Source organism: Sphaeramia orbicularis, chromosome 18, assembly GCF_902148855.1.
Source record: "Sphaeramia orbicularis chromosome 18, fSphaOr1.1, whole genome shotgun sequence".
Lineage (NCBI taxonomy): Eukaryota > Metazoa > Chordata > Actinopteri > Kurtiformes > Apogonidae > Sphaeramia > Sphaeramia orbicularis.
In genome coordinates, this window is record NC_043974.1 from 27244381 (window position 1) to 27264940 (window position 20560).

The 20560-nt window shown below is 38.9% G+C and overlaps 1 protein-coding gene across 2 annotated transcripts in view; it reads left to right on the forward strand.

Moving 5' to 3' along the window:
• Positions 1-272: 272 nt before the first annotated feature.
• LOC115438871 (ADAMTS-like protein 1) overlaps positions 273-20560 on the forward strand; it is a 148245-nt gene continuing 127957 nt past the window's right edge. For both annotated transcript variants that reach the window (XM_030162740.1, XM_030162741.1), the window contains exon 1: positions 273-513. In XM_030162740.1, coding sequence (XP_030018600.1) covers positions 457-513 — 57 coding nt within the window. In that variant the 5' untranslated portion in view covers positions 273-456. The remainder of the gene's footprint in view (positions 514-20560) is intronic.

A 20560-nucleotide genomic window follows, 5' to 3' on the forward strand; every position in this document is an offset into this window, starting at 1 on the left:
GAAAGTCTGGAAACGTCACATGAAATGGAAACATGCTGTAAATTCAATCTGTGCTGTTTATTAAGTCATCCAGCCTTCATGCAGCACTGAACCAGAAAGCCATTAAGCATCCCTGGAACTGCGTGTTTCTGCGTAACGCGCGTAACGGCCAGGGGAGTGTGTTTCTTTAAGAATGTAAGGTGGGTGAGCCCCTTTTCCTGACGCACGCCTGGTATGCAAACATAAATTTAGCAGCAACGTGTTTGCTGGTGGAACAAAATATCTGGAAGCGGCCGTGAAGTGTCATGTCTTCTCCGGCAGTTCTTGGCTCTCTGGTGCTTTTGCTCTCTGTGTAAACTGGAGCCGGAGCGCAGCGCGTCCACAGCACAGGGACCGGGACGCACGGACACGCACAGCCCAGACAAATCCCACTTTATATCTCCACGCAAGTTTCCAGGCAGGTTTTGAGCGTCAGAGATGACAGGAGGCTGTTCGTGGACGACTGGACTGCTGCTTCTCACTGTGTGTGCGGAGGTAGGCTTGAGTTTTATTGAACCAGTCACTTCTGATCCACTCATTGGACAGAGGCGCGTCATTTCACTCACTTTTCACTCAAACTCTAAGTTTATCTCAGTAAACCGGGTCTTAATTTAATGTTGCGTTGTTTATATGTGAACTAAAGACACACCTGTTGCTTTGACCTATCTTATGCTGCTAAAAGAAGAGTCACTATGGTTACATAATAAGAGCTCAGGTGCTTTTTTGGATATTACCGACTTTTTTTTTTTTTTAATTGAATCCACACCCTCTCTGCAAAACATCCAGGACTGGGTCATATTCATTGGTACTTTGGCATCTAAGCTGCCTATTAAGAGGAATATAATTTTTTTTTCTTTTTTTTTTCTTAGTGTTTGTTCTCATCATCCATTGCAGATGCTGGAGCAGGTCCAACCCTGCTGCTGCTGCACAGTCATCATAAAGTTATCTTATTTTGTTTTGTTTTGTTTCTGAAACTTTCCTTTTTGTAAATAGGGTAGGGCAGTAGTTCCCAACGTTTTTTTGGCTCATGACCCCACTTTAACATCACAAATTTCTGGTGACTCCAGACTTCCTTATTTTTTTTTTTTTTTTGTTAAAATGATTTTGTTTTTGATCATGTAATAGTTTGCTATCCTATGTTGCAAATTAACTTAAATTTTAGAAAACATTTAGTCCATATAATGTATATTATTATGGACAGAGGCAGAAAAAACAGGTGTAGATTACTGCACAAAGGGAGAATTTTATTTTCCTTGGTCAGGATATGTTCAGTCAGTCTAGTTCATATTTACAAGGCTGACAATTAATAGTAAACAAACAAGAACTCAAACTATGAATTATGAAAGAGCTGCAGCATCTGAAACCGACCACAATGAACATTTGACAGATAAACAGAACCACAGTGCTTCAGTTTCAGCTTCACAGTTTGTCTGATATGGATTGGGATTGTCTCTCTCAACTCACCATATATTTTTTATTAGTAAGTTTTTATTTTTATCAATTACTAGAAATTTCAGGCGAACCCATTTGAATTTCAGGCGACCCCATGTGGGGTCCTGACCCCAAGGTTGAAAAACACTGGGGTAGGGATAAATAAGCTGTTGCTTCTGCCTACACCTTTTTGCCCATGTTTAGTATAAAAATCCAAACTGTATGTATGTATATATCATGTTTTGTTAAATGGATGAATAAATTACTACTAGATAGATGATGATGTGATATTCAAGAAAAAAGTGTCATTGATGCTTAGTAAATAATAAGCCTTTTCTCTTTTTTGGAAGGAAACTGCACTGAAGTAAAAAAAAAAAAAAAAAAGAAAAGTCAACATGCATCACACATCATACATTTGCCTTTAAATTTTAGCCACTTGAGCTGTGGATGTAGAAGACAAAGCAAGGGTCAGACTTCAAAAGGTCACAGTTTATCAGTCCTTCATCGACCAAACTTTCCAAATCAGCCCACTCAGCTCGTACTAATCACAAGTGGAAAAGCGTCACTGCAGGTCCTTCATACACATGCATCATTCATACAGGCCGGGTTGTGTAAAGGTTCCCTCATGCTGCACTGCACAGCAGGGAGCACAAAGCAGTTGTTTAGCCCTGGAGACAGATTTTAGGGCTCCAACACAGGGGCGGCATGCCACTGTCAGCATGTGTAAATGACCACGACAGGTGCTAATGGCACTTCAAGGTGATTTGGGCTTTAGACACCCTGGCTGCCATTTAGCCCGGTCGAGCACGTCTGCACTGTAATCAGTACATGTCAGTGACAGACAAGCACTCGAGGCTTTGCAACACTTTCCAGGCCAATGTCCAGTGCGGTCCTGATTAAGTTGCAGTCAGAATATTGAGGTGAAAATACAGCGTAGGTATCAGTGGGAGGCTGTGAGAGAATGTCATGTAGGAAGTTTTAATTAGGTCATGATGCTCAAAAAGGACACCTTATTCTCCACAGGGTCATACGGAGTTAGATTAAGTGAAGGGCCATACATTTGGCAATTGGATTAAAACAGAAACATGTGATTCTGAAATGTATTAAACTATATGATTTCTGTCCTCATTTAAAAAAAAAACAAAAACAAGAACTTTCTGTTAGCACATGTTGACTTTGTTGCAATGAACAGATGACTTCCTGGCATACTTATCATGCTTGGTTGGAAAATGTCTCTTGATGTTGAACTCCGTGAACACTGCAATCTCCTTCTCTCTTGTGAGCTGAAGCTTGTTACAAAATACTTGATCAAATATGTTACATTCAGAGTCTATTATTCTGTTTTTTGGAGCTTTCAACCCAGCTCTGATATTTGTTTCCTGATTTTGTTTCCCTTTGAGGACATTAGGGGCCGGATTGAAACGGTCCGTGGGTTAGGGTTCCGGGCCCTCATGCCATATGTTACCCATGTATGTCTTTAAAATGTGGCCCGAAACGATCCTTATTACGTAATAATGACATGTAGACTAAAACAAGAAGACAAATGGCACATGACTCATTGTATGTCTCAGATGTTTAAGAGATGCTACTAGTAGATTAATGCAGTTGGCGGTGCTGACAGTGATTACATCTCAATGAGCTGTTCATTTTCCAGAATGTTCGAAGTGATACACCCTCGTGCCGGCTTCTGTTTTACAAGAAGTCATGGCGGTTTGATTGTGTTGTGTCTGTGTCATGTCTGAAAAATGACAAAAAGCAGTCGCCGTCACTTTGACAAGCTTCTCCATCTGTGCGGGGTTTACTGTGCAGCATGAGTCAGCACTGGGCATTTATCTCTTCTCACACTCCTGAGTGACCCAGAGCTTTGCTTCAGAGAGCAGGGACAGACAAGTGCTGCCTCCCGGGGTCTTTGCTCCGCGGTGGCCTTTTCCCTTTCATCCTCGCTCCTGGGTCAGATTCTCCGCATTACTATTTGACCAAAGAAAGACTCTCTATATTTGTGTGTACGGTTGTTGGAAGTTGTTCTGTGTGTGATTTGTGTGTGTGGGCCAAATGGCCTGTGGCTCCAACCCTAAATGGAATAGACTTCCCTTTGTGGGTGACATAATGACATACCTCAAGTGATTCTTGGAGGGTCCTGTTGCTCTCACTCCAGTCCCCTGATTTGTGCAGCAATGTGGAACCTTCCAGAAACCGTTTTTCCTTTTGCTCAGTGGGGATTTAGAGATGGCAGTGCCCATAAAAAGACAGCATTAAAGCTAGTGCCTGTAAATGATTTGACACCTGCCAGGGCTTTTTTATGCATAACTGGATCCATTTTAGCACTTAAAGTTCAATAAATCTTGTGAGTTTATCGTATGTGGGTGGATGTTAAAGGTCAACAGTGAAAAGTAATTTTTTTTTTTTTTTTTTACACAAATTCAATTAAAAGCTGCATTATTTATGAGCTTTGATGTCTATTTTGCTTGTAATACAACAATGAAACTAAGTGTGACTGTCAAATATTTATTAAAGCAGATAACATTACTTTGCTCTTGGGAATTAATGATGAATAATGTGGTTTAATTGACATATAAGTCAACTTCCAGATGACTCGGCTGCTTCTGTCTTGATGCAATATATGGCTACTTCAGCCCATCACTTCCTTCAAATTACTCAGCTTGAATTCAAAAGGAAATTTGCCAGAAAAGCATCACATTTTGGTGTTTATTCAAGGAAATGATCCCTCTCAAAAGTCTAAATGCAGTGATCAAAGTGTATTGAAGTCTTCAGGATGGGGAAGCTTTGGGATCTGATGGCAGGATTAAGTGGGGTCACGGCGTACAAATAGTCCCAAGTGAGCGTCCGTCAACAACAACAACTCTTGTTCTGCGAAATGCGTTGCTCAGCCCGATCGCTTGATCATAAAGACCACAAACTCTCCAATTAGGTTTCACGAGTGCCTTTGTTGTGGACGCAAGTGGAATGGGAAGTGAATTAATTCTGAGAGGGATTGGTCCCACTTGAGAAGTAAAGAAAAAGGCTTCAGAGAACATCTGGCCGGTGATGGATAGATGGAGCAAGTTTTTGGAGTGCGTTAACAAGAGCGAGTGTTTTTAGTTATGCTGCAAAAGCCCTCATACTCATCTCATTGTTCCCATCTGGCCTTAATCTGTGGAGTGAGACTGAGGGTTGCTTGGTGTGGAAGTGCAAAAGTGTGTGTATGTGTGTGCAATGCTACTCTCAGTCCAAGGCCAGAATTAACTGGTACTCATGTTTGCATAAATTGCCAAGGTACCCACGAAATGTTTCACTTTTCATGGAGTGCTCTTAGCATTCCTGGCACAGTAGCAATGTTTCCTGTGTGTCCTACTCAGGTGTGCCGGGATGTTGCTCTTCCAACCCTTTCTGGAAATCCAGAAAGCAGGCATTCATGCCGTTAGAGCCAGGCCAAAAGGAAGTAGCTTCACACCATTCTCAGGAGGCCAAGGGAAGAAAGTCCTGCAGAACAGAACAAGAGATGGCAGCCTGTAGTCCCAGAGAAAGCTCAGTTTCAGCAGTGTTTGCAAGAAACCAGTGGCCAGACTTGAGGCTAACAGTCACTTCCAAGCTACATTTTTCTGTGACGTCATTGTAAATTGCGGCACTGCTAGTTTCAGCATTCTAGAACAGCCTTTGTTGAAACACACAAAAAAAAAAATAATCAGAGAAGGATTTTACTTCCTAAATTCATAAAATCAGATATGGTGATGAGCTTGTCTGGTTTTGACATTTTTTGACATTCCCGCTGATGGCTGACACCCGTTTCTTGTGAAGCAGCAGATAAACGAAACCTGACAGAGCGCTTTTGTTTTAACCCCCGGAACTTCATTTTTACTTAACATCAGGACTTGATGAACAAACCAGGCCCTGTGAAAATTGAAAAGATATGGACGAGAATATATTGCTTTTCCTCTTCCAAATCTTGTGGAACCTGATAGTGTTGTTTGCCTTTCAATCACTTGATGCCGAGCTCTAATAACATGCTATGAATGAGTGCCCAAAGCGGATAGTGCCAGCAAACGACATAGCTTGTTGGAATCATGTTGCAGAGCTGTGCTAGAGTGTTTGCAAGAGGGCATGTTGTTCTTCACTATCATAATGCATAATGAGTTTTTGTGGATTCATGCAGCTCATAGGAAATGGAAATTGTCTCATTTGGCCACACACACCGAAAAACTCTCTGAATATGTACCAGGCTGCTGTGACGCATTGATAAAATCTGCCAGCAGATGGCAACATTACAGCAGATGGATTTTTAGTGTCCATTTAAGCATTGCCGGCCTCTGCAGCTCCCACGCCCATCACTGATATTCGGCTCTATTGTGATTTTGCAGGTGGCTGCCCTCCATCCCCTCTCTGTTTCCTCTGGAGCCCCTTGTGAATGTATTTGTTCCTTCATCATGAGGTTTATTTGTCATTGCCGTGCTTGAAAGGCAAGCCTCTGGCATCCTGTTCCTCTGATGAAACTTCTTGGGCTCCATCTGTAGCTGAGCCCACGTCCCCGCCATCAGCGTGATTGAGCGTTGTTGTTTTATCCTGTTGTGTGTTCCTGGACGCCAGCTCAAACTTCATTTGCAGCAGTCCAGGGCCCTCTGTGCATCATCTGGCCTCCACATTTTTCACACAGCCCATTGCAGAGCTGCAGAACCTTGCAACCTTGCGGAGTTGCCGTTCCTTGGCTTGAACACATGCGTCTAAGTTCTGCCTGTTCTGCCCCGGCCTTGACCTCGGATCAGTCTCGGTGTGGGATTGCAAGGGGAGTGATGGGGAGCGGTGCTAACGAGAAGGGAGACGCAGCACTTGGGCCCCTTTGCGATGCCTAATTAGAGGGGAGGGCAGGTAGGAGGTGTGTGTTGAAGGGAGGACAGTCAGGAAGCCAGATCAGATACTGTAGAAGGAAGAAGGAAGAGGCGTAGGTTAAAAGGAAGAAGGGAGGATGACAGAGGCAATAAGGTCAAGCATGGAGAAAAAGAATAGGAAAGGAGAAAGCATCTGAAAAATTTGCAGGATTCCTGTGCATTAAATAAAGGAATGAAAGGGAAAATGGATCTTTTATATCAGGGGTGTCAAACTCATTTTGGTTCAGGAGCCATATTTAGCCCAATTTGATCTCAAGCGGGCCAGACCAGTAAAATAATGACTTAATAACCTATAAATCATGACAAATTCAAGTTTTTCTTTTTGTTTTAGTACACCCCCCCCCCCAATTAAATTATGAAAATATCTACATTTTACAAAAAAGATATGAATAACCCGAAAAAACAGAAATTTCATTTGAAAAATTAGTGCAATTTAACAATATTATACCTTGACTTATTATTTATACATGTACATTACACACGATGTTACATAAACATTTGGTAACAGGCAGAATATTGTTAAAATTTTGGAGTTTGGAACTAAAATTTGAACAATTTCTACAATATTCCATCTCTTATTATTAACACAACTCCAGATCACAGTGGATCCATAAATGTGCAAAACATTTAGTAACAGGCAGAATATTGTTAAAATTGCACATTTCAGGTTCATCTTTGTTATTATTCATTCATTTATTTGCATTTTATTGTGAAAGAATAGTTTTGTGAATGTAAATATTTTCAGTGTAATGTTATTTTTTTCACTTAAATTTTTTCCACATAATTTTTCACAAAGAAAATTTGTAGTTGTCATTATTTATGGGTTACTGTGTTGTTATTTTTACTTGAGATCACATTGGTCTGTATGTGGAACCTGAACCAAAATGATTTTGACCTGTTCAGGTTAATTTTTGCACTTTCATCCCGCAGGCCGGAATGGAACCTTTGGCGGGCCAGATTTGACCCCCTGTTTGACACCTGTGTTTTATGTGATTTCCATTTGTTTGAAATGATGAAAGCCACGACCGCCTGCTGTTAAAATCCAAGATCATCTTCTATGATCTGTTTTAAATGAAATGCTGTAAAGTATAATAAAACCGTCAAACACCTACAGATGCGAAGGTGGAAAGATTGTGTCACATCAGAGTATACAAGCAGGAATATTAATGTTGTGATACCGATGTGGATTTAGGTGAGAAGAAAAGAAGAAGACACATAAAGACACAAGGACGACTGTAGAGATGGAAAAAAAGAGCAATATTGATGGGGTGAGAAGGGAGGAGATCCATGAAGCATGTTCAGAAAGCAAAAGGCCAAGAACTAGAAGAAATGTAGTAGAAAGTCACCAGTATAAAATAAAACATAAATATCCAAATCCTCTTGGAACGACCATAAGGAGGACTTGCTGAGAAGCTGACAGATGTGAGGAAGAAGCGCAGTTATCGCTCTATCTAACCTCGCTCTTTTGGGAAACTGTAAAAGGAGGTTACGTATGAGTGTGAGAAAGGTTCTGTAAAAGAGGAAGGAAAAGATGGACGGCTAAATCTGCTGGAAACATGATTGACTGAGGGTCCGCATAGCTGGTGTCTGGCAGGGTCTCCACGGTTGGCTGCAGTCAATGTTTGCGAGGCTAATGATGCTTCCTGGGGTCCTCACATCTGCTTCCCTCGTGGCCACATGTGCTTTGAGTAAATGCTGCGTCGCCACGGCTAAACACCCCGTTACAAATGATGTGCTGTTTGGATTACTATGTATATACCTACAGAAGCAGATTCCAGTAACCACGCACACATGTAATATGAATAAATACATCATATACGCATATATCTGTGGTATCGCAGTGTAAACTTGAATCCACCAGTTTCCCATCGTCTAAAGATTTGGTGGATAAAGATTTTTTTTCATTCATGTTGCAAAGCACAATAAAAACACTTTACATTGACTAATGATTTGAGTTTAATATGTTTTTTTTGCACCAGAAATCACAATAATCTTATAAAAAAAAAAAAAATTAATTGACATGTTCTCTTTCGCTCTCTAAATGTGCAAATACCAGGAATGGGTGTTTTTTTTTTTTTTTTTTTTAATTTAATTACTTTTTTTCTAGTTAAATTGTCCAAGAAAGTTTAGTTAAATTTGCTGATGGTCATGATGCCATGCTAACAAAGTAAAAAAATAAAAAAGATAGGAAAAAAAGCCAAAAGTATACCATTAAAAAAAATATTTCATCACCCCCCCCCCCCCCCAAAAAAAACAGTGCTCATAAGACTCTTAAAATCTTAAAGATATCAACTACGCTTATTGTTTTTGACTGATTATTCATGTGCATTCTTAGCAATTATTGCTCATTTCCATTGATGATCTACTTTGTATTAGTGGTTTTGCTTAATTTTCAAGCTTTGCACTGTAATGGCTTCAGGTTTGCACACAACAACCTTAAATGTTGTATAGTAAACCTAGATTGGCTCCAAAATCACTGTCAGTACATCCACTCTGTACATTCATTTGTAGTGAACACAGACAGAAATTTCTCCCTTCTGCTGAGTAACATGAGAAAACTATCATGTTGGCCATTTATACATGTAGCCAAGTATTTATAGAAACAGATATTTCCCTACCTCCGTTTTCAATAACAATATCATACACACCAGATTGTTTTCAGAAAAGCTCCATGGTAGCGCACCAGTTGCAGCGGCCCGATGTCCCTGATCATCGATCGAAATCTTGTTTGATGTACTCTGTGCTGTATGTACACTGTGCTGTCAAATGATAATAAAGAAATCTGTAATCTGTAATCTACACAAACCATCATAAATAAACTATAGAATGGGGTGAGTCATTTTTTTAGTCATTTTATTTATTTGCACATAATGAACAGCAAGAGAAAAATTTAAAAAACAATTTTCATGCAAGTAACACCATTGTGCAGGAGAGGATAGAAGCCAAAAAAGACTGATGTAAATACCTCCCCGGAAATAAACAATGCACAGGACAAAACAACCAAACAAATAAAAAGAATAAAAAATACGATATAACTGAAATAATATTCTGAAGTAAAATAATAAAAATACAAATCAAATGATCAATGATGGAGCCTTACATTTTTTCATAAATTAGAGTCCTTTTCAGATGCTCTTTAAATAATGATAAAGAAGATGTTGATTGAAGTTCAGGTCGTAGATTATTCCAAAAATGTGGTCCCCGATATTGTAGAGAAAACTGACTGACAGACGTTCGGCAGTATGGAAGATAAAATTTGCTTGAGTAACATGTAGGATAACAAAGATCGCATATGACAGGGGTGTCAAACTCATTTTAGTTCAGCGGCCACATTCAGCCCGATTTGATCTCAAACGGGCCGGACCAGTAAAATAATAACAGTAAAAAAAGTAAAATTCTATTATGATTAGGTTTAAGTCTACAAAGTTTCCTTGAAAGTCTGAATAACATGAACAACTTGAATTGTCTTAAGAAAAACAAATGCAATTTTAACAATATCATACCTCGGTTTATCAGTTTATCATTTACACAAGTGCATTACAATCGCACAAAACCTTTAGTAACAAGCAGAATATTGGTAAAATTGCATTTACTTTTCTGAAGACATTTCCGTTTGTTCATATTTGTTCAGGTTATTCACTATTTTTGTAAATGTATACTTTGGTAATGTAACCATTTTCATGTAATTTTACTTCTTTCACACCAAAAAAACAAAGAGAAAATTTGGGGTTGTCATTATTTATAGGTTATAATGATAATATTTTACTGGTCTGACCCACTTGAAATCTAATTGGACTGTATGTGTCTGTATGTAGAACCTGAATTAAAATGATTTTGACACCATTGATTGTTAATATCTTCAATGTAATTTTTGCAGTTTTTCACAAATTCATCCCACTGGCTGGATTGGACCCTTTGGCGGGCCAGATTTGGCCCCCGGGCTGCATGTTTGACACCTGTGACATATGACATCAATGTATTTTTGTCGCACATTGTGATGTTTAGAACCCTATAACTCTGTTTCCCCTGAATACATACAAGCATAAAAATGGAGTTTTACAAAATGTACACACAATTTTTGCAAATGATCATTTTCAGTGACCTAAACTGGAGTTTTCATGTGGATGAAATGAGAAAATATCTGTTTTGCCAGACACCCAGCTACAAATATACATGGCGTAAGTGTCAAACTCTGCACAGTGGAAGGAAACATTGAAAAATACTTTAGTGTGGAGGGACTTAAAGCATGTCACATTATTAAAAGTTCAACACGTGATGTATATGTGTGTGTTTAGTCTTGTGACTACTGTACTGTACGAGTGGTGTGACCATATGAGCCAAAGGTTCATCTGCTCTCCTAATTCCCAGGCTGCTCATGGGGATTACCTCGGCCACAGCGGCCTTTCTGAACTGCACTTCCATGCGCACACAAACACAGCGGAGTGAGCAGTGACACAGCGCAGATGTAGCGGCCACAGAGCAGACTTTCTGGCCCCTGTAAAGAGGCCTGGGTCTCCCCTTTAAAGATGCCCCTGCATAGAAAACCTGTGTGGTCCTTGGCCATGTGTGCGCTAAGGACAATATAAAGCATACTTGTGTGTGTATTTATGTACTAATTCAAACGGGGTAAGGTGGAAAATTGTGAGAAATGAAGCCAGCTATATGCCTCTCAAAACTATTCAGTGATTTGAAGAGATGTGATATAGTTCAGACAGCTACATTTTGGATATAAAGTCATGTTTCCACCCAAGGTATGTGGAGGTTTTAATGTGGAAAAGGATTCTTAAGACTGTTTTCAGAGTGGTCTAACACTGAGGAAAAGTGATAGCTTTAGTGGTTTTAGTCTTTTTTTTTTTTTGTTATTATAATTTAAATAGCAAAGAAAAAAAAAGTGACATAATGCTATGGAATTTACATAGAATTACAGAGAAGTGGAACAGGGACACAAAAATAACCACAATAGAAAGAAAAGAAAGAAAAACACAAGTATTTAAAAAAAAAAAAAAAAAAAGAAATATAACAGCCAATGAAAAACAGTCTCAAATGTCAGACCACAGCCATTAGGTGATATTAAACTGAGCTAAAATGTAATGATATGAAGGCAGAATCATTGAAGAATCACTGATAACAGTTTCAACATCATTTTACTGCTTTCTCCTGTAGCTCTGATGAACTGTTATGTACTATGTGCAGCGACTTAAAAATTGGTTAAAATAAAATGCTATAGTTACTGGTCAATGAGAAATGTACAGTACAACTTAACAGCTGGTGAAGCCAATATGTGCGTCACTAGATGTTGGCTCCAATAAACTCCAACTAACTTCTTTTGACATTTTCTCTAGAAATACAAAGCTAATTTTGGTTCCAAGGTGCCATTATGATCTCATTATCTTTATGTGCACCAATAATAAGTGCACTGGGGACATCACAGCCATCTGTTAGTCCTCCAACTGTGCTAACTATTCCTCTGTTATGATTTTAGGGTGATTCCTGTGGAGGAGTTTCTTTCTTGACATGTGTGTCTGGACTTTTTGAGCTCTATTTTATTGAATTAAAGGGGTCATATTTAGCTCAACCCACTTTTATTAGTCATTGGTATATTTATTTGTGTATTTGTAGACCCTAACAATTACAAAAATTTGTATTTGAACCCTCCAGGTGCTGCAAAGTTATCTTTATATTCATTCTGGCAAAAATCGAGTGGATTTCTACAACCTGTTTTAAATCCTGCTTAATTTGTTACATCTAGAACTAGCTATGTCACGACATTTGCACATATAAGGTCAAGACTTCTGACGAACATTTCTCCGAGTACGTCATAATTATTCGTCAGCAGCAGCGGTTGTAGTCCGTGCTGAAAATATGTCCAAACTTCGAGCCGATTACCTAAAATGTTCAGTTGTTGGTTGTATTAATGTACACAAGTGACTGAATGGGACAGAGCAACACAGTCAACAACCTGGAGGGGGTGGGGCATGAAGTGGCTCATTTGCATTTAAAGGGCCAGTGCTCAAAATGACCTTTCTGGTGTCATTACTCAGAAATAGGGTTGAAGATGGACCTGTGGAGTTGAATTAATGAAGAATTCAGACCCAAGCATAGCATTTACAGTTTATATAGACCACAGGGAAATGTTTTAAAATGCATAATTCCATTTAAAAAAGCAAAATATCACTCCTTTAAAAGACTTTTAGAACAAGTTGCAAATGTTTCATCAAGTTTACCATTGGTTTACTTGTCACACTTCCCCAGCTCCATCCTCTTGTCACTCGGTGCAAAAAAGCCGAGTTGCCAGATTTGAGGCTTCGAAAAACTGCATTCACTTCTTTTCTACAATCTGAACTGTAAAGAGAGCACTATCCCTTGAGCAGGGACTTTTTGAGGGGTAAAAATAAGTCCCTGGAACTAAATTTAGACTCTGGATCCTGCCATGGAAAGGCTTTTAATTCCTCCATAGGGTTCCTCGTTCTTGGGGAAAGCCCAGTCCACTCATCCACTGAATGTTTTTGCACATCCAGATCACAATTTATTTTTGCCATTGGGTTAAAGTTACTTCTTTCTTCTGGCAGATGTGAACTTTGAATGAACTTGACCCAAAACTCCAAATGACCTTTTTGTGGATTTTGACATTTCTGAAAACCTGTACAGTCTTGTTGTTTCTTGCTGCACAATGATAGATTTTTTTTTTTTTTCTGACCTCTAAAAACAATTACCTCTATGACAAAAATGCACCTGCAGGTAAGCGTTGGCTTGCTGAGACCTTGGTCTGACTGTGGTGTTTCATTTAGAGTGCTGCTGTGGAATTCTGTCCCAGCATACCTCTGGATGGTGACATCATCCACGCTCGCTCTGATCTCATTGGGCGACATGTACTACAACAGTCTCACATGTGCCCTGCTTGTTTGAATCTGTCGTCCTCCGGTATGAATCCTCTCAGCACCTCCCCTCCTCCTCCTGTCTCCATGATGACAGGTATGCAGCATGAAAAGTATTTGGCAACCATGACCTGGAAAAGTGTACATTTGACATTGAGCATGTCACTCACTCTTCATTTTCCCCACTCCTCTTTTGCTTCAGTGAGGCATAATGCTGTTTTAAATAAGGCCTTTTGTGTTATCAGTGCAGTTTCTTCTCTCATCTCAACATGATTTGCTTCATAGTTGGAATAGTTGGGATTGTGGTGACCAGGTGGCCTGTGAAGCCACCTAGATGATCGGACAGATACTGGAGGCAGCTCATTATGAAAGATCCTAGATTGAGTTTTCAGATCATTGAAGCTCAATAGTGAGAGACAGACTGAGACAGGCAGAGTTATGGAGTTATGACAGAAGGACAATCACAGGAAACCATGGAAATGATAGGGAAATAAACAAAGATTGTTTTTACATTTCAGTTTTTGAATTCTGATCTATTTAGCGGGTGGTGTGGTGACATAGTTTTTAGCATTAACACTTAGCTCTGGTTCTGGACCATGCAGGTTTCCTCCAGTTCTTCTGGTTTTCCTATGTTACCGTACTTTCCAGTCTATAAGCCGCTACTTTCTTCCACACGCTGTGAACCTGTGGCTCTAAAATGATGCGGCTAATTTATGTTTACTGGGCTAACAATCGATCTGGCTAACGAAGAAGGAAATAGGGCTGCTGCATGTAAGCTTGGCATCAATGAATCGATGGTGAGACATTGGAGATGGGGTGGGTGCAACTTATAGTCCAGAAAGTACGTTAATTCTTCTTTCACTATCTTTGATCACGGTACAAATGAAAATCTGGAGTTGGTCCCTGAGCGTCTTCAATGGCAGCGTCCTGCTTCTAATGTGTGCTATGTGCTAATGCTTGCTAATGCTTGAGTGTTTATTAGGATAAAATGCAGTGACTGAAACTTTCCATGAGGTTAATAAAGCTGTAAGTCCCTTTTCCACCAACACTCCCAGGAAGTTTTATTACCAGGAATTTATTTACCTGGGTAAAAGAATTCCAAGTAATCTGTAGTTTGCATTTCCACCGCACCCCAGAGTTCCTGGAATTGTATTCATATCAGGCTTGGTTGTTTGGAGCTGAGGCGCCAATAAGGGGAGGGGTAAACATGACAAATTCATGGGGCCCAGCATTTGTGGGAGGCCCATAGAGCAGTGGAGGGGGTCCAGTGGATACAGGCTAGAGTTATGAAAAGTTCATGTAAGATACGCTGTATGAGAGAGGCATAGAAATCCGGAGTCAGATGTTGAAAGCATGTTTAGTTCGAGTTACGTTTTCATGCTAGCATAAGTAACGTTATGTATGAACCTCCCTACACACACCGAGAGAGCGTCCACAACATTTACCTTTCATGGGGCCACCAATTAGTAGTGACACCCCTAGTTTGGTGTCACAGACTCGGAAACTGCTGAATTTCTTTTGAGCATATTTGAGATCCAGACTCTTTGACTGTATTTGCCAAATACACTGCTCAAAAGAGTTGATTCGGCAAATTTAAATCAATGTCCACTTCATGTAGCTTCTCTTCTTTTGCTCTATTTTCCAAATGATCAAAAACGAACAAAGTGAACCTTAAACAAGTTTGTCCACACACCAGCCGAAACATTGTAGGTGAACATAAATGCAGAACACTGAAAGTCTGTTCCACCAATCAGCGTTCTTCAGACACACAACCCTGCCCCTTACAAATTCTGTTGAATCTGGAAAGTCCTACCCCCTACCCGGAACTTTATTAGGGAAATATTTGGTAGGGTTGAGGGGAAGTTTTTTACCTGGGTAATTTCAGTGGAAACCCACCCAAATGTTTTAAACTCCAAGGTTAATTTCAAGTTACTTCAGTGGAAAAATGGCTCTAGTTTTTCACACTGTGGTTGAGCTAAGGAAAAATTAAAGCTTTTAACCAGTGAAGAAGTGCAGTTGTAACCAATAACACACCTGGAATAAGAAGTAATCTATTAAACTACTGTTATTAAAGGTATATTACTTAGGGTTTAATGGCATCTAGGTGTGAGGTTAAATATCTCTTGTCTCATCTTCCTCTTCCAAAGGTGTAGGAAAACACACAATTATGACTAAATATGCTAAAAATCCTTTGCTTGAGAAACGCCTTTTCTAGTGTTTAGTGCAAGTGTTTAGTTTGTCCTTCCTGGGCTACTGTTGCCACATGGCAGAATGTGTGCAAGAGGACCCCCTCCCTGTGTGAACACAACAGTTCCTATTTACAGGTGAATATTTACAAATTACAACATAACTTTCACAATTCGGACCCAAAAATCCGACTCTGGATCGATCAAATCTGTTGTTAAGCATGATAATAACTAATCAAGTAATCATTTTACTGAATATGGGTTTGCTATCTATATGTATATGGCATAAGAGTAGATTTGTTGACTTGGTTTCATTAGTAGATAGAGATCCTGTCTGTCATTTTTTTCTTGTTTTGCAGCGTTTATTTTTTACAGTATTTTTGTCCGTTAAAGATGCAGTGCTCGATTTTTTTTTTTTTTTTTTTTTTTTTTTTTTTTATTGTCACTGGGCAAAAAAGACATGAGACTTTTGCATTTACTCCTTGCCTATGCTTTGGGGTTATGCAAAACTGATTGTAGATTTTCTGACAGGTAGGGGATTAAATACATGATATGTCTTATCAGATTCAGATATGACCTGAACGTGATTCTACAGCTCAACAAAGAAGCTTGGAAAATTGGTGAAAAAAGTAAAAAATTCAGGTCATATATCTGTATATTTAGTCATTTGATTTGGACTGAGAAGAGGGAGCTGCAGGGTGTTTTTTTCCCTTTAATTTTGGTTCCTGCAGCTTTAACTTGTTGTCTGGAACAGCTCTTATGTATTGATATTTTGGTCCAACTAGCATCTTAACTTAGAGTAGAAGAAAAGTGAAGCCAGTTCTTGCCTCTGACCTTATGTGATATCCAAAGCTCATCTGAGAAACCTGCTGACGTCAATTTACTGCCGTGAAATATGGTCCCACTCGGTATTTCTCACAATATTTGTAATGAGAAGAAGTTTTGTTACTTCAGAAGAAAAGTGGAATGAAGGAGTGTCCTGATGAATTCCGACTGACACTGAGACATAACAGGGATGTTTTCATTGACATAAATGGCAGATGGCGCGTATTAGTAGAAAGAATGAGTGAGAGCCGCTTGTGTGTGTCTTCTTTGTCGAGCGAACGCATCGGCATCAGTGCGAGTCGCTGAAAGACGCGTGTCTGTGTGAGACGAGTGTGTTCGCTGATGTTGACTGGCTGGAGGGTGCATCGGGAATGTAGCTGGCTGCAGCTCTGTATAGGACAGGTACAAACCCCTCTATCATCTCACGAGAGAGTAATCGTTACGGGCAAATCATTACATGATCAGAGGGATCTGAGTCTGTGCCAAGTATGCAGCAGCCTCCAGAATTATTTGTGGGAAGGAGGAAGTCAACATGGATCATAAACGGAGAGACGAAGATTAGGTCACTGATGTAAACATATACGTTTTGCAAACTGTTGAAGGAAAGACTCTCACTCAAAATCCCAATTATGTTAAAAGTTTCAATAAAATATTCATGCGTCTGTCGTACATCTGATTAAACATTTACCCACAGAATGTCTAATGACTAATGCATTGTTCTTATCTGATCTTCAGTCTTCACATAAACCTGATTAAAACAGAAGGAAAGAATCCTGCTCTGGCAAACTCTAACTAACTGTGGGCTAAGAAAAAACTTGGTGAATCGTACTTTGTTCTTCTGGTACTTTATGGTCCAGTCTATTGCATGTCTCCCTTAAAGATGTCGGAGTGAATTTTGTAGTGATCATTGCTTAAACCATTTTATACAGGACTTTTATACCCTGTGTACCTCTGATGATCTGGAAATTAACCCTACATGTCTATGTTTCATGCAGCGCAGTCACATGGGATATGCGAAGCCTGTCTTTTACTGAAATTTGCTGACGTTATTGCCCAGTTCTGACGTTCACCTCTTACAGATAACTGTTAAAGGGGTCATATTTTGCTAAACTCACTTTTATTAGTCTCTGGTACATTTATTTGTGTATTTAGGGACCATAATAGTTCAAAAAGTTTGAATTTGAACCCTTCAGGTGCTGCAAAGTATCTTTCTATTCATTTTGGCAAAAATTAAGTGGATTTCTACAACCTGTTTTAATTCCTGCTTAATTTGTTACGTCTATAACTAGTTACATCACAACATTTGCATATACAAGGTCAAGACTTCCGATGAACATTTCTCTGAGTACGCCATAATTGTTTGTCAGCAGCAGCGGTTGTAGTCCATACTGAAAATATGTCCAAACTTTGAGCCGATTACCTAAATTGTTCAGTTATAGGTTGAACGGGACAGAGCAGCACAGTCAACAACCTGGAAGTGGCTCATGTGCATTCAAAGGGCCAGCACTCAAAATAACCTTTCTGGTGTCATTACTCAGAAATAGGGTTGAAGATGGACCTGTGGAGTTGAATTAATGAAGAATTCAGACCCAAGCATAGCATTTACAGTTTATGTAGACCACAGGGGAATGTTTTCAAATGCATAATTTCATTTAAGAAAAAAAGCTAAATATCACTCCTTTAAAAGACAGAAAAAAGTCCCTTACTGTCACTGTCATCATGTCGTCCATAGCGAGTAGGTCCACTTGCACACCTTCTGCCAAGTGGTAACAGTAACGCAGGAAGGACAAACTAAATGCTTGCTTGAGAAAAGGCATTTTTTAAGCAAAGGATTTTTAGCATATTTGTTCATAATTGTATGTTTTCCTACACTCTTGGAAGACAGTGACACAAGAGATATGTATGATGTAAATATGTAGATAATATTACATTTTTAATTCCTTATTTATATCAATATTTAGATAAATACCAAATTTCTTATTTTTCTTTTCTATTTTCTCTCTTGCTTGTTGCATTTTTGCTGCTGTTAACTGTGAAATTTCCGAACAGCAGTCTTATCTTATCTTATCTTATCTTATCTTATCTTATCTTATCTTATCTTATCTTATCTTATCTTATCTTATCTTATCTTATCTTATCTTATCTTATCTTATCTTATCTTATCTTATCTTATCTTGTCTTGTCTTGTCTTGTCTTATCCATCTTTTGTCGATGAAGATTTAAATTATCTTTTTAAGAGAACATCCTTGCTATATTGCAACATGAGCCTCCTGGTTGTCCATCAAAAACACTTTTTTAAAACTTTGATTTATCCTCATAAGCACATCCTCCATCATTTTCAACTAGGAAATGGGAAGAATGAATGTGCGGACGAACCAAAAATCTTGCATATCTCACCAAATTACAGAGATGTTGATTTGAACAGGCCTGATATTATCACTGAACCTCTGTGTTTACTGAAATAAGGTGGGTATTTTACGGTGGAATTTGTACTTTGCAAATTCCAGATGTGGTAGATTCACACAGGAATAAGATCATGGACAACTTCTGTAGCAAATTATTACAAATTATCAGAGGTTGACAGGGAGTACCATGCTAATAGGACTTTAGTTTCTGTGGGTATCAATGTGTCAGTAAAATTGGGACTAGCATGACCTCTTGATCTTTATCTTTACTAACTATTTATTTATTTATTTTTAGTGCAGTTTTTTAAATATTTTATCATTTATACGGGTTGATTTTCGTAGGTGTTTTTAGGATCTTTTTTCTGTGTTTTGATTTCATGCTGTGCATTTTGCTATTTCGTTCTGTAACAGCATCTGGGATGTTTTTATTGAATGACAATTAATAAATCTGAATCTGATCTGTGGTAATCTGTAATAATTGTGGAAGTCATCTGTGATCTTAATCCTGTGCAAATCTGCAATATCTGCAATTTCTCAAGTAAAACCTCTACTGTAATTGATCTATTTTGGGGTAAACACTGATGTCCTGTGATAGCATTAGACTTAAGTGAATATCCAGCGTTGTGACATGAAGTGAGTTGCAGTGGTTTTCATTTCCTACGTGCATTTAGTGTGCATATTTCCTGGTTGAGAACTATGAAAACTCTGGAGGTGGTTATAAATTAAAGTTTTATAAGTGTTTAGGGTGTGACATCAGGAGCCTCATGTTGTGATTTAACATGGATATCCACTGAAAGAACATACTTGAATCCCTCAAAAGAGCACAATATATAAAAATAAAGATGGGATGAATGATGGTAACGGCTGCAACGGGAAAAAAAACAAAAAACAAAACACACTTCACTTATCCCATAATCGGACTCCCAGGTTATACGAATCCCATGTAAATAGAACTTTCAGTCTTAAAAGAAGTGAATTATGAAGTTAATGTCACTTTTCTGACATTTCTTTAGCTTCAGTCTCACTTTTAAATGCAAATTAAACAAACCAATTTCTAGAAGTGTAGAGTTAAAATTGTTTCCGTCACTTTCCTTTACTTTCATCTAATAAGCGCAAGTTCAACAAAGTCCATAAAAAGACCAAACCCGAATGACTGCGATGATTGCAAATGTCTGACCTAAGCATAAAACACTCAGCACTAATGTCTGGGCCTTAAATTGCAATCATAAAGGTCTTAAAAGTCTTCAGTTTAACTTGATGAAAGCTGCACAAACTTTGTATTTAACTGCTATTTTTTCAGACTCTATAAATGAATCATCTCCGAGGGCAACGAGGCCTGATCGATCGCTAGCCCTTAGCCCCGTTACGTTTTACAGCAAGCGTCACAAAGACTCTACAGACTGCAGGGAGAAGACAAATGAGGCTATGTGTCCTAAAGAGGTGACACACAGTAAAACGTTCATAATCCAAACTGGATAATGTAACTGGAAAAAATCTGTAAAAGCGGGCAGACTTTTTTTCCCATAGCTCACAGCGTATTAATCAGACGCCAAATTTGCGACAGTTGGTCGATCAATCAGTTCCCCATTTTTTCTGAGCACATTATAGTTACACCTAAATAGAGCTGGCAGGGTGTTTTCACATAACAACTTTGGAATTTATTGCCATTTGCCCAAAGCTAACAAAATGCCAGCCTCTCACCTCATATTGAATGATGCTCGCTCGACCGGTGTTAATATTACAAAGTGCAGTTGTAATTGCAGTGGCTAATCTATGCTGACAACAAATATTTTTGCAGGGGAATATTTTCCTTAAAACCAGACTGAGCTTGCAGACCGCTAATTTATGTAACAGATGTGGAATTGGGCAATGCTAACAAAACATTTAGGTTTATAGACTACTATAATACTGAAAGACAGCTATCCAAATGTTGCAATATG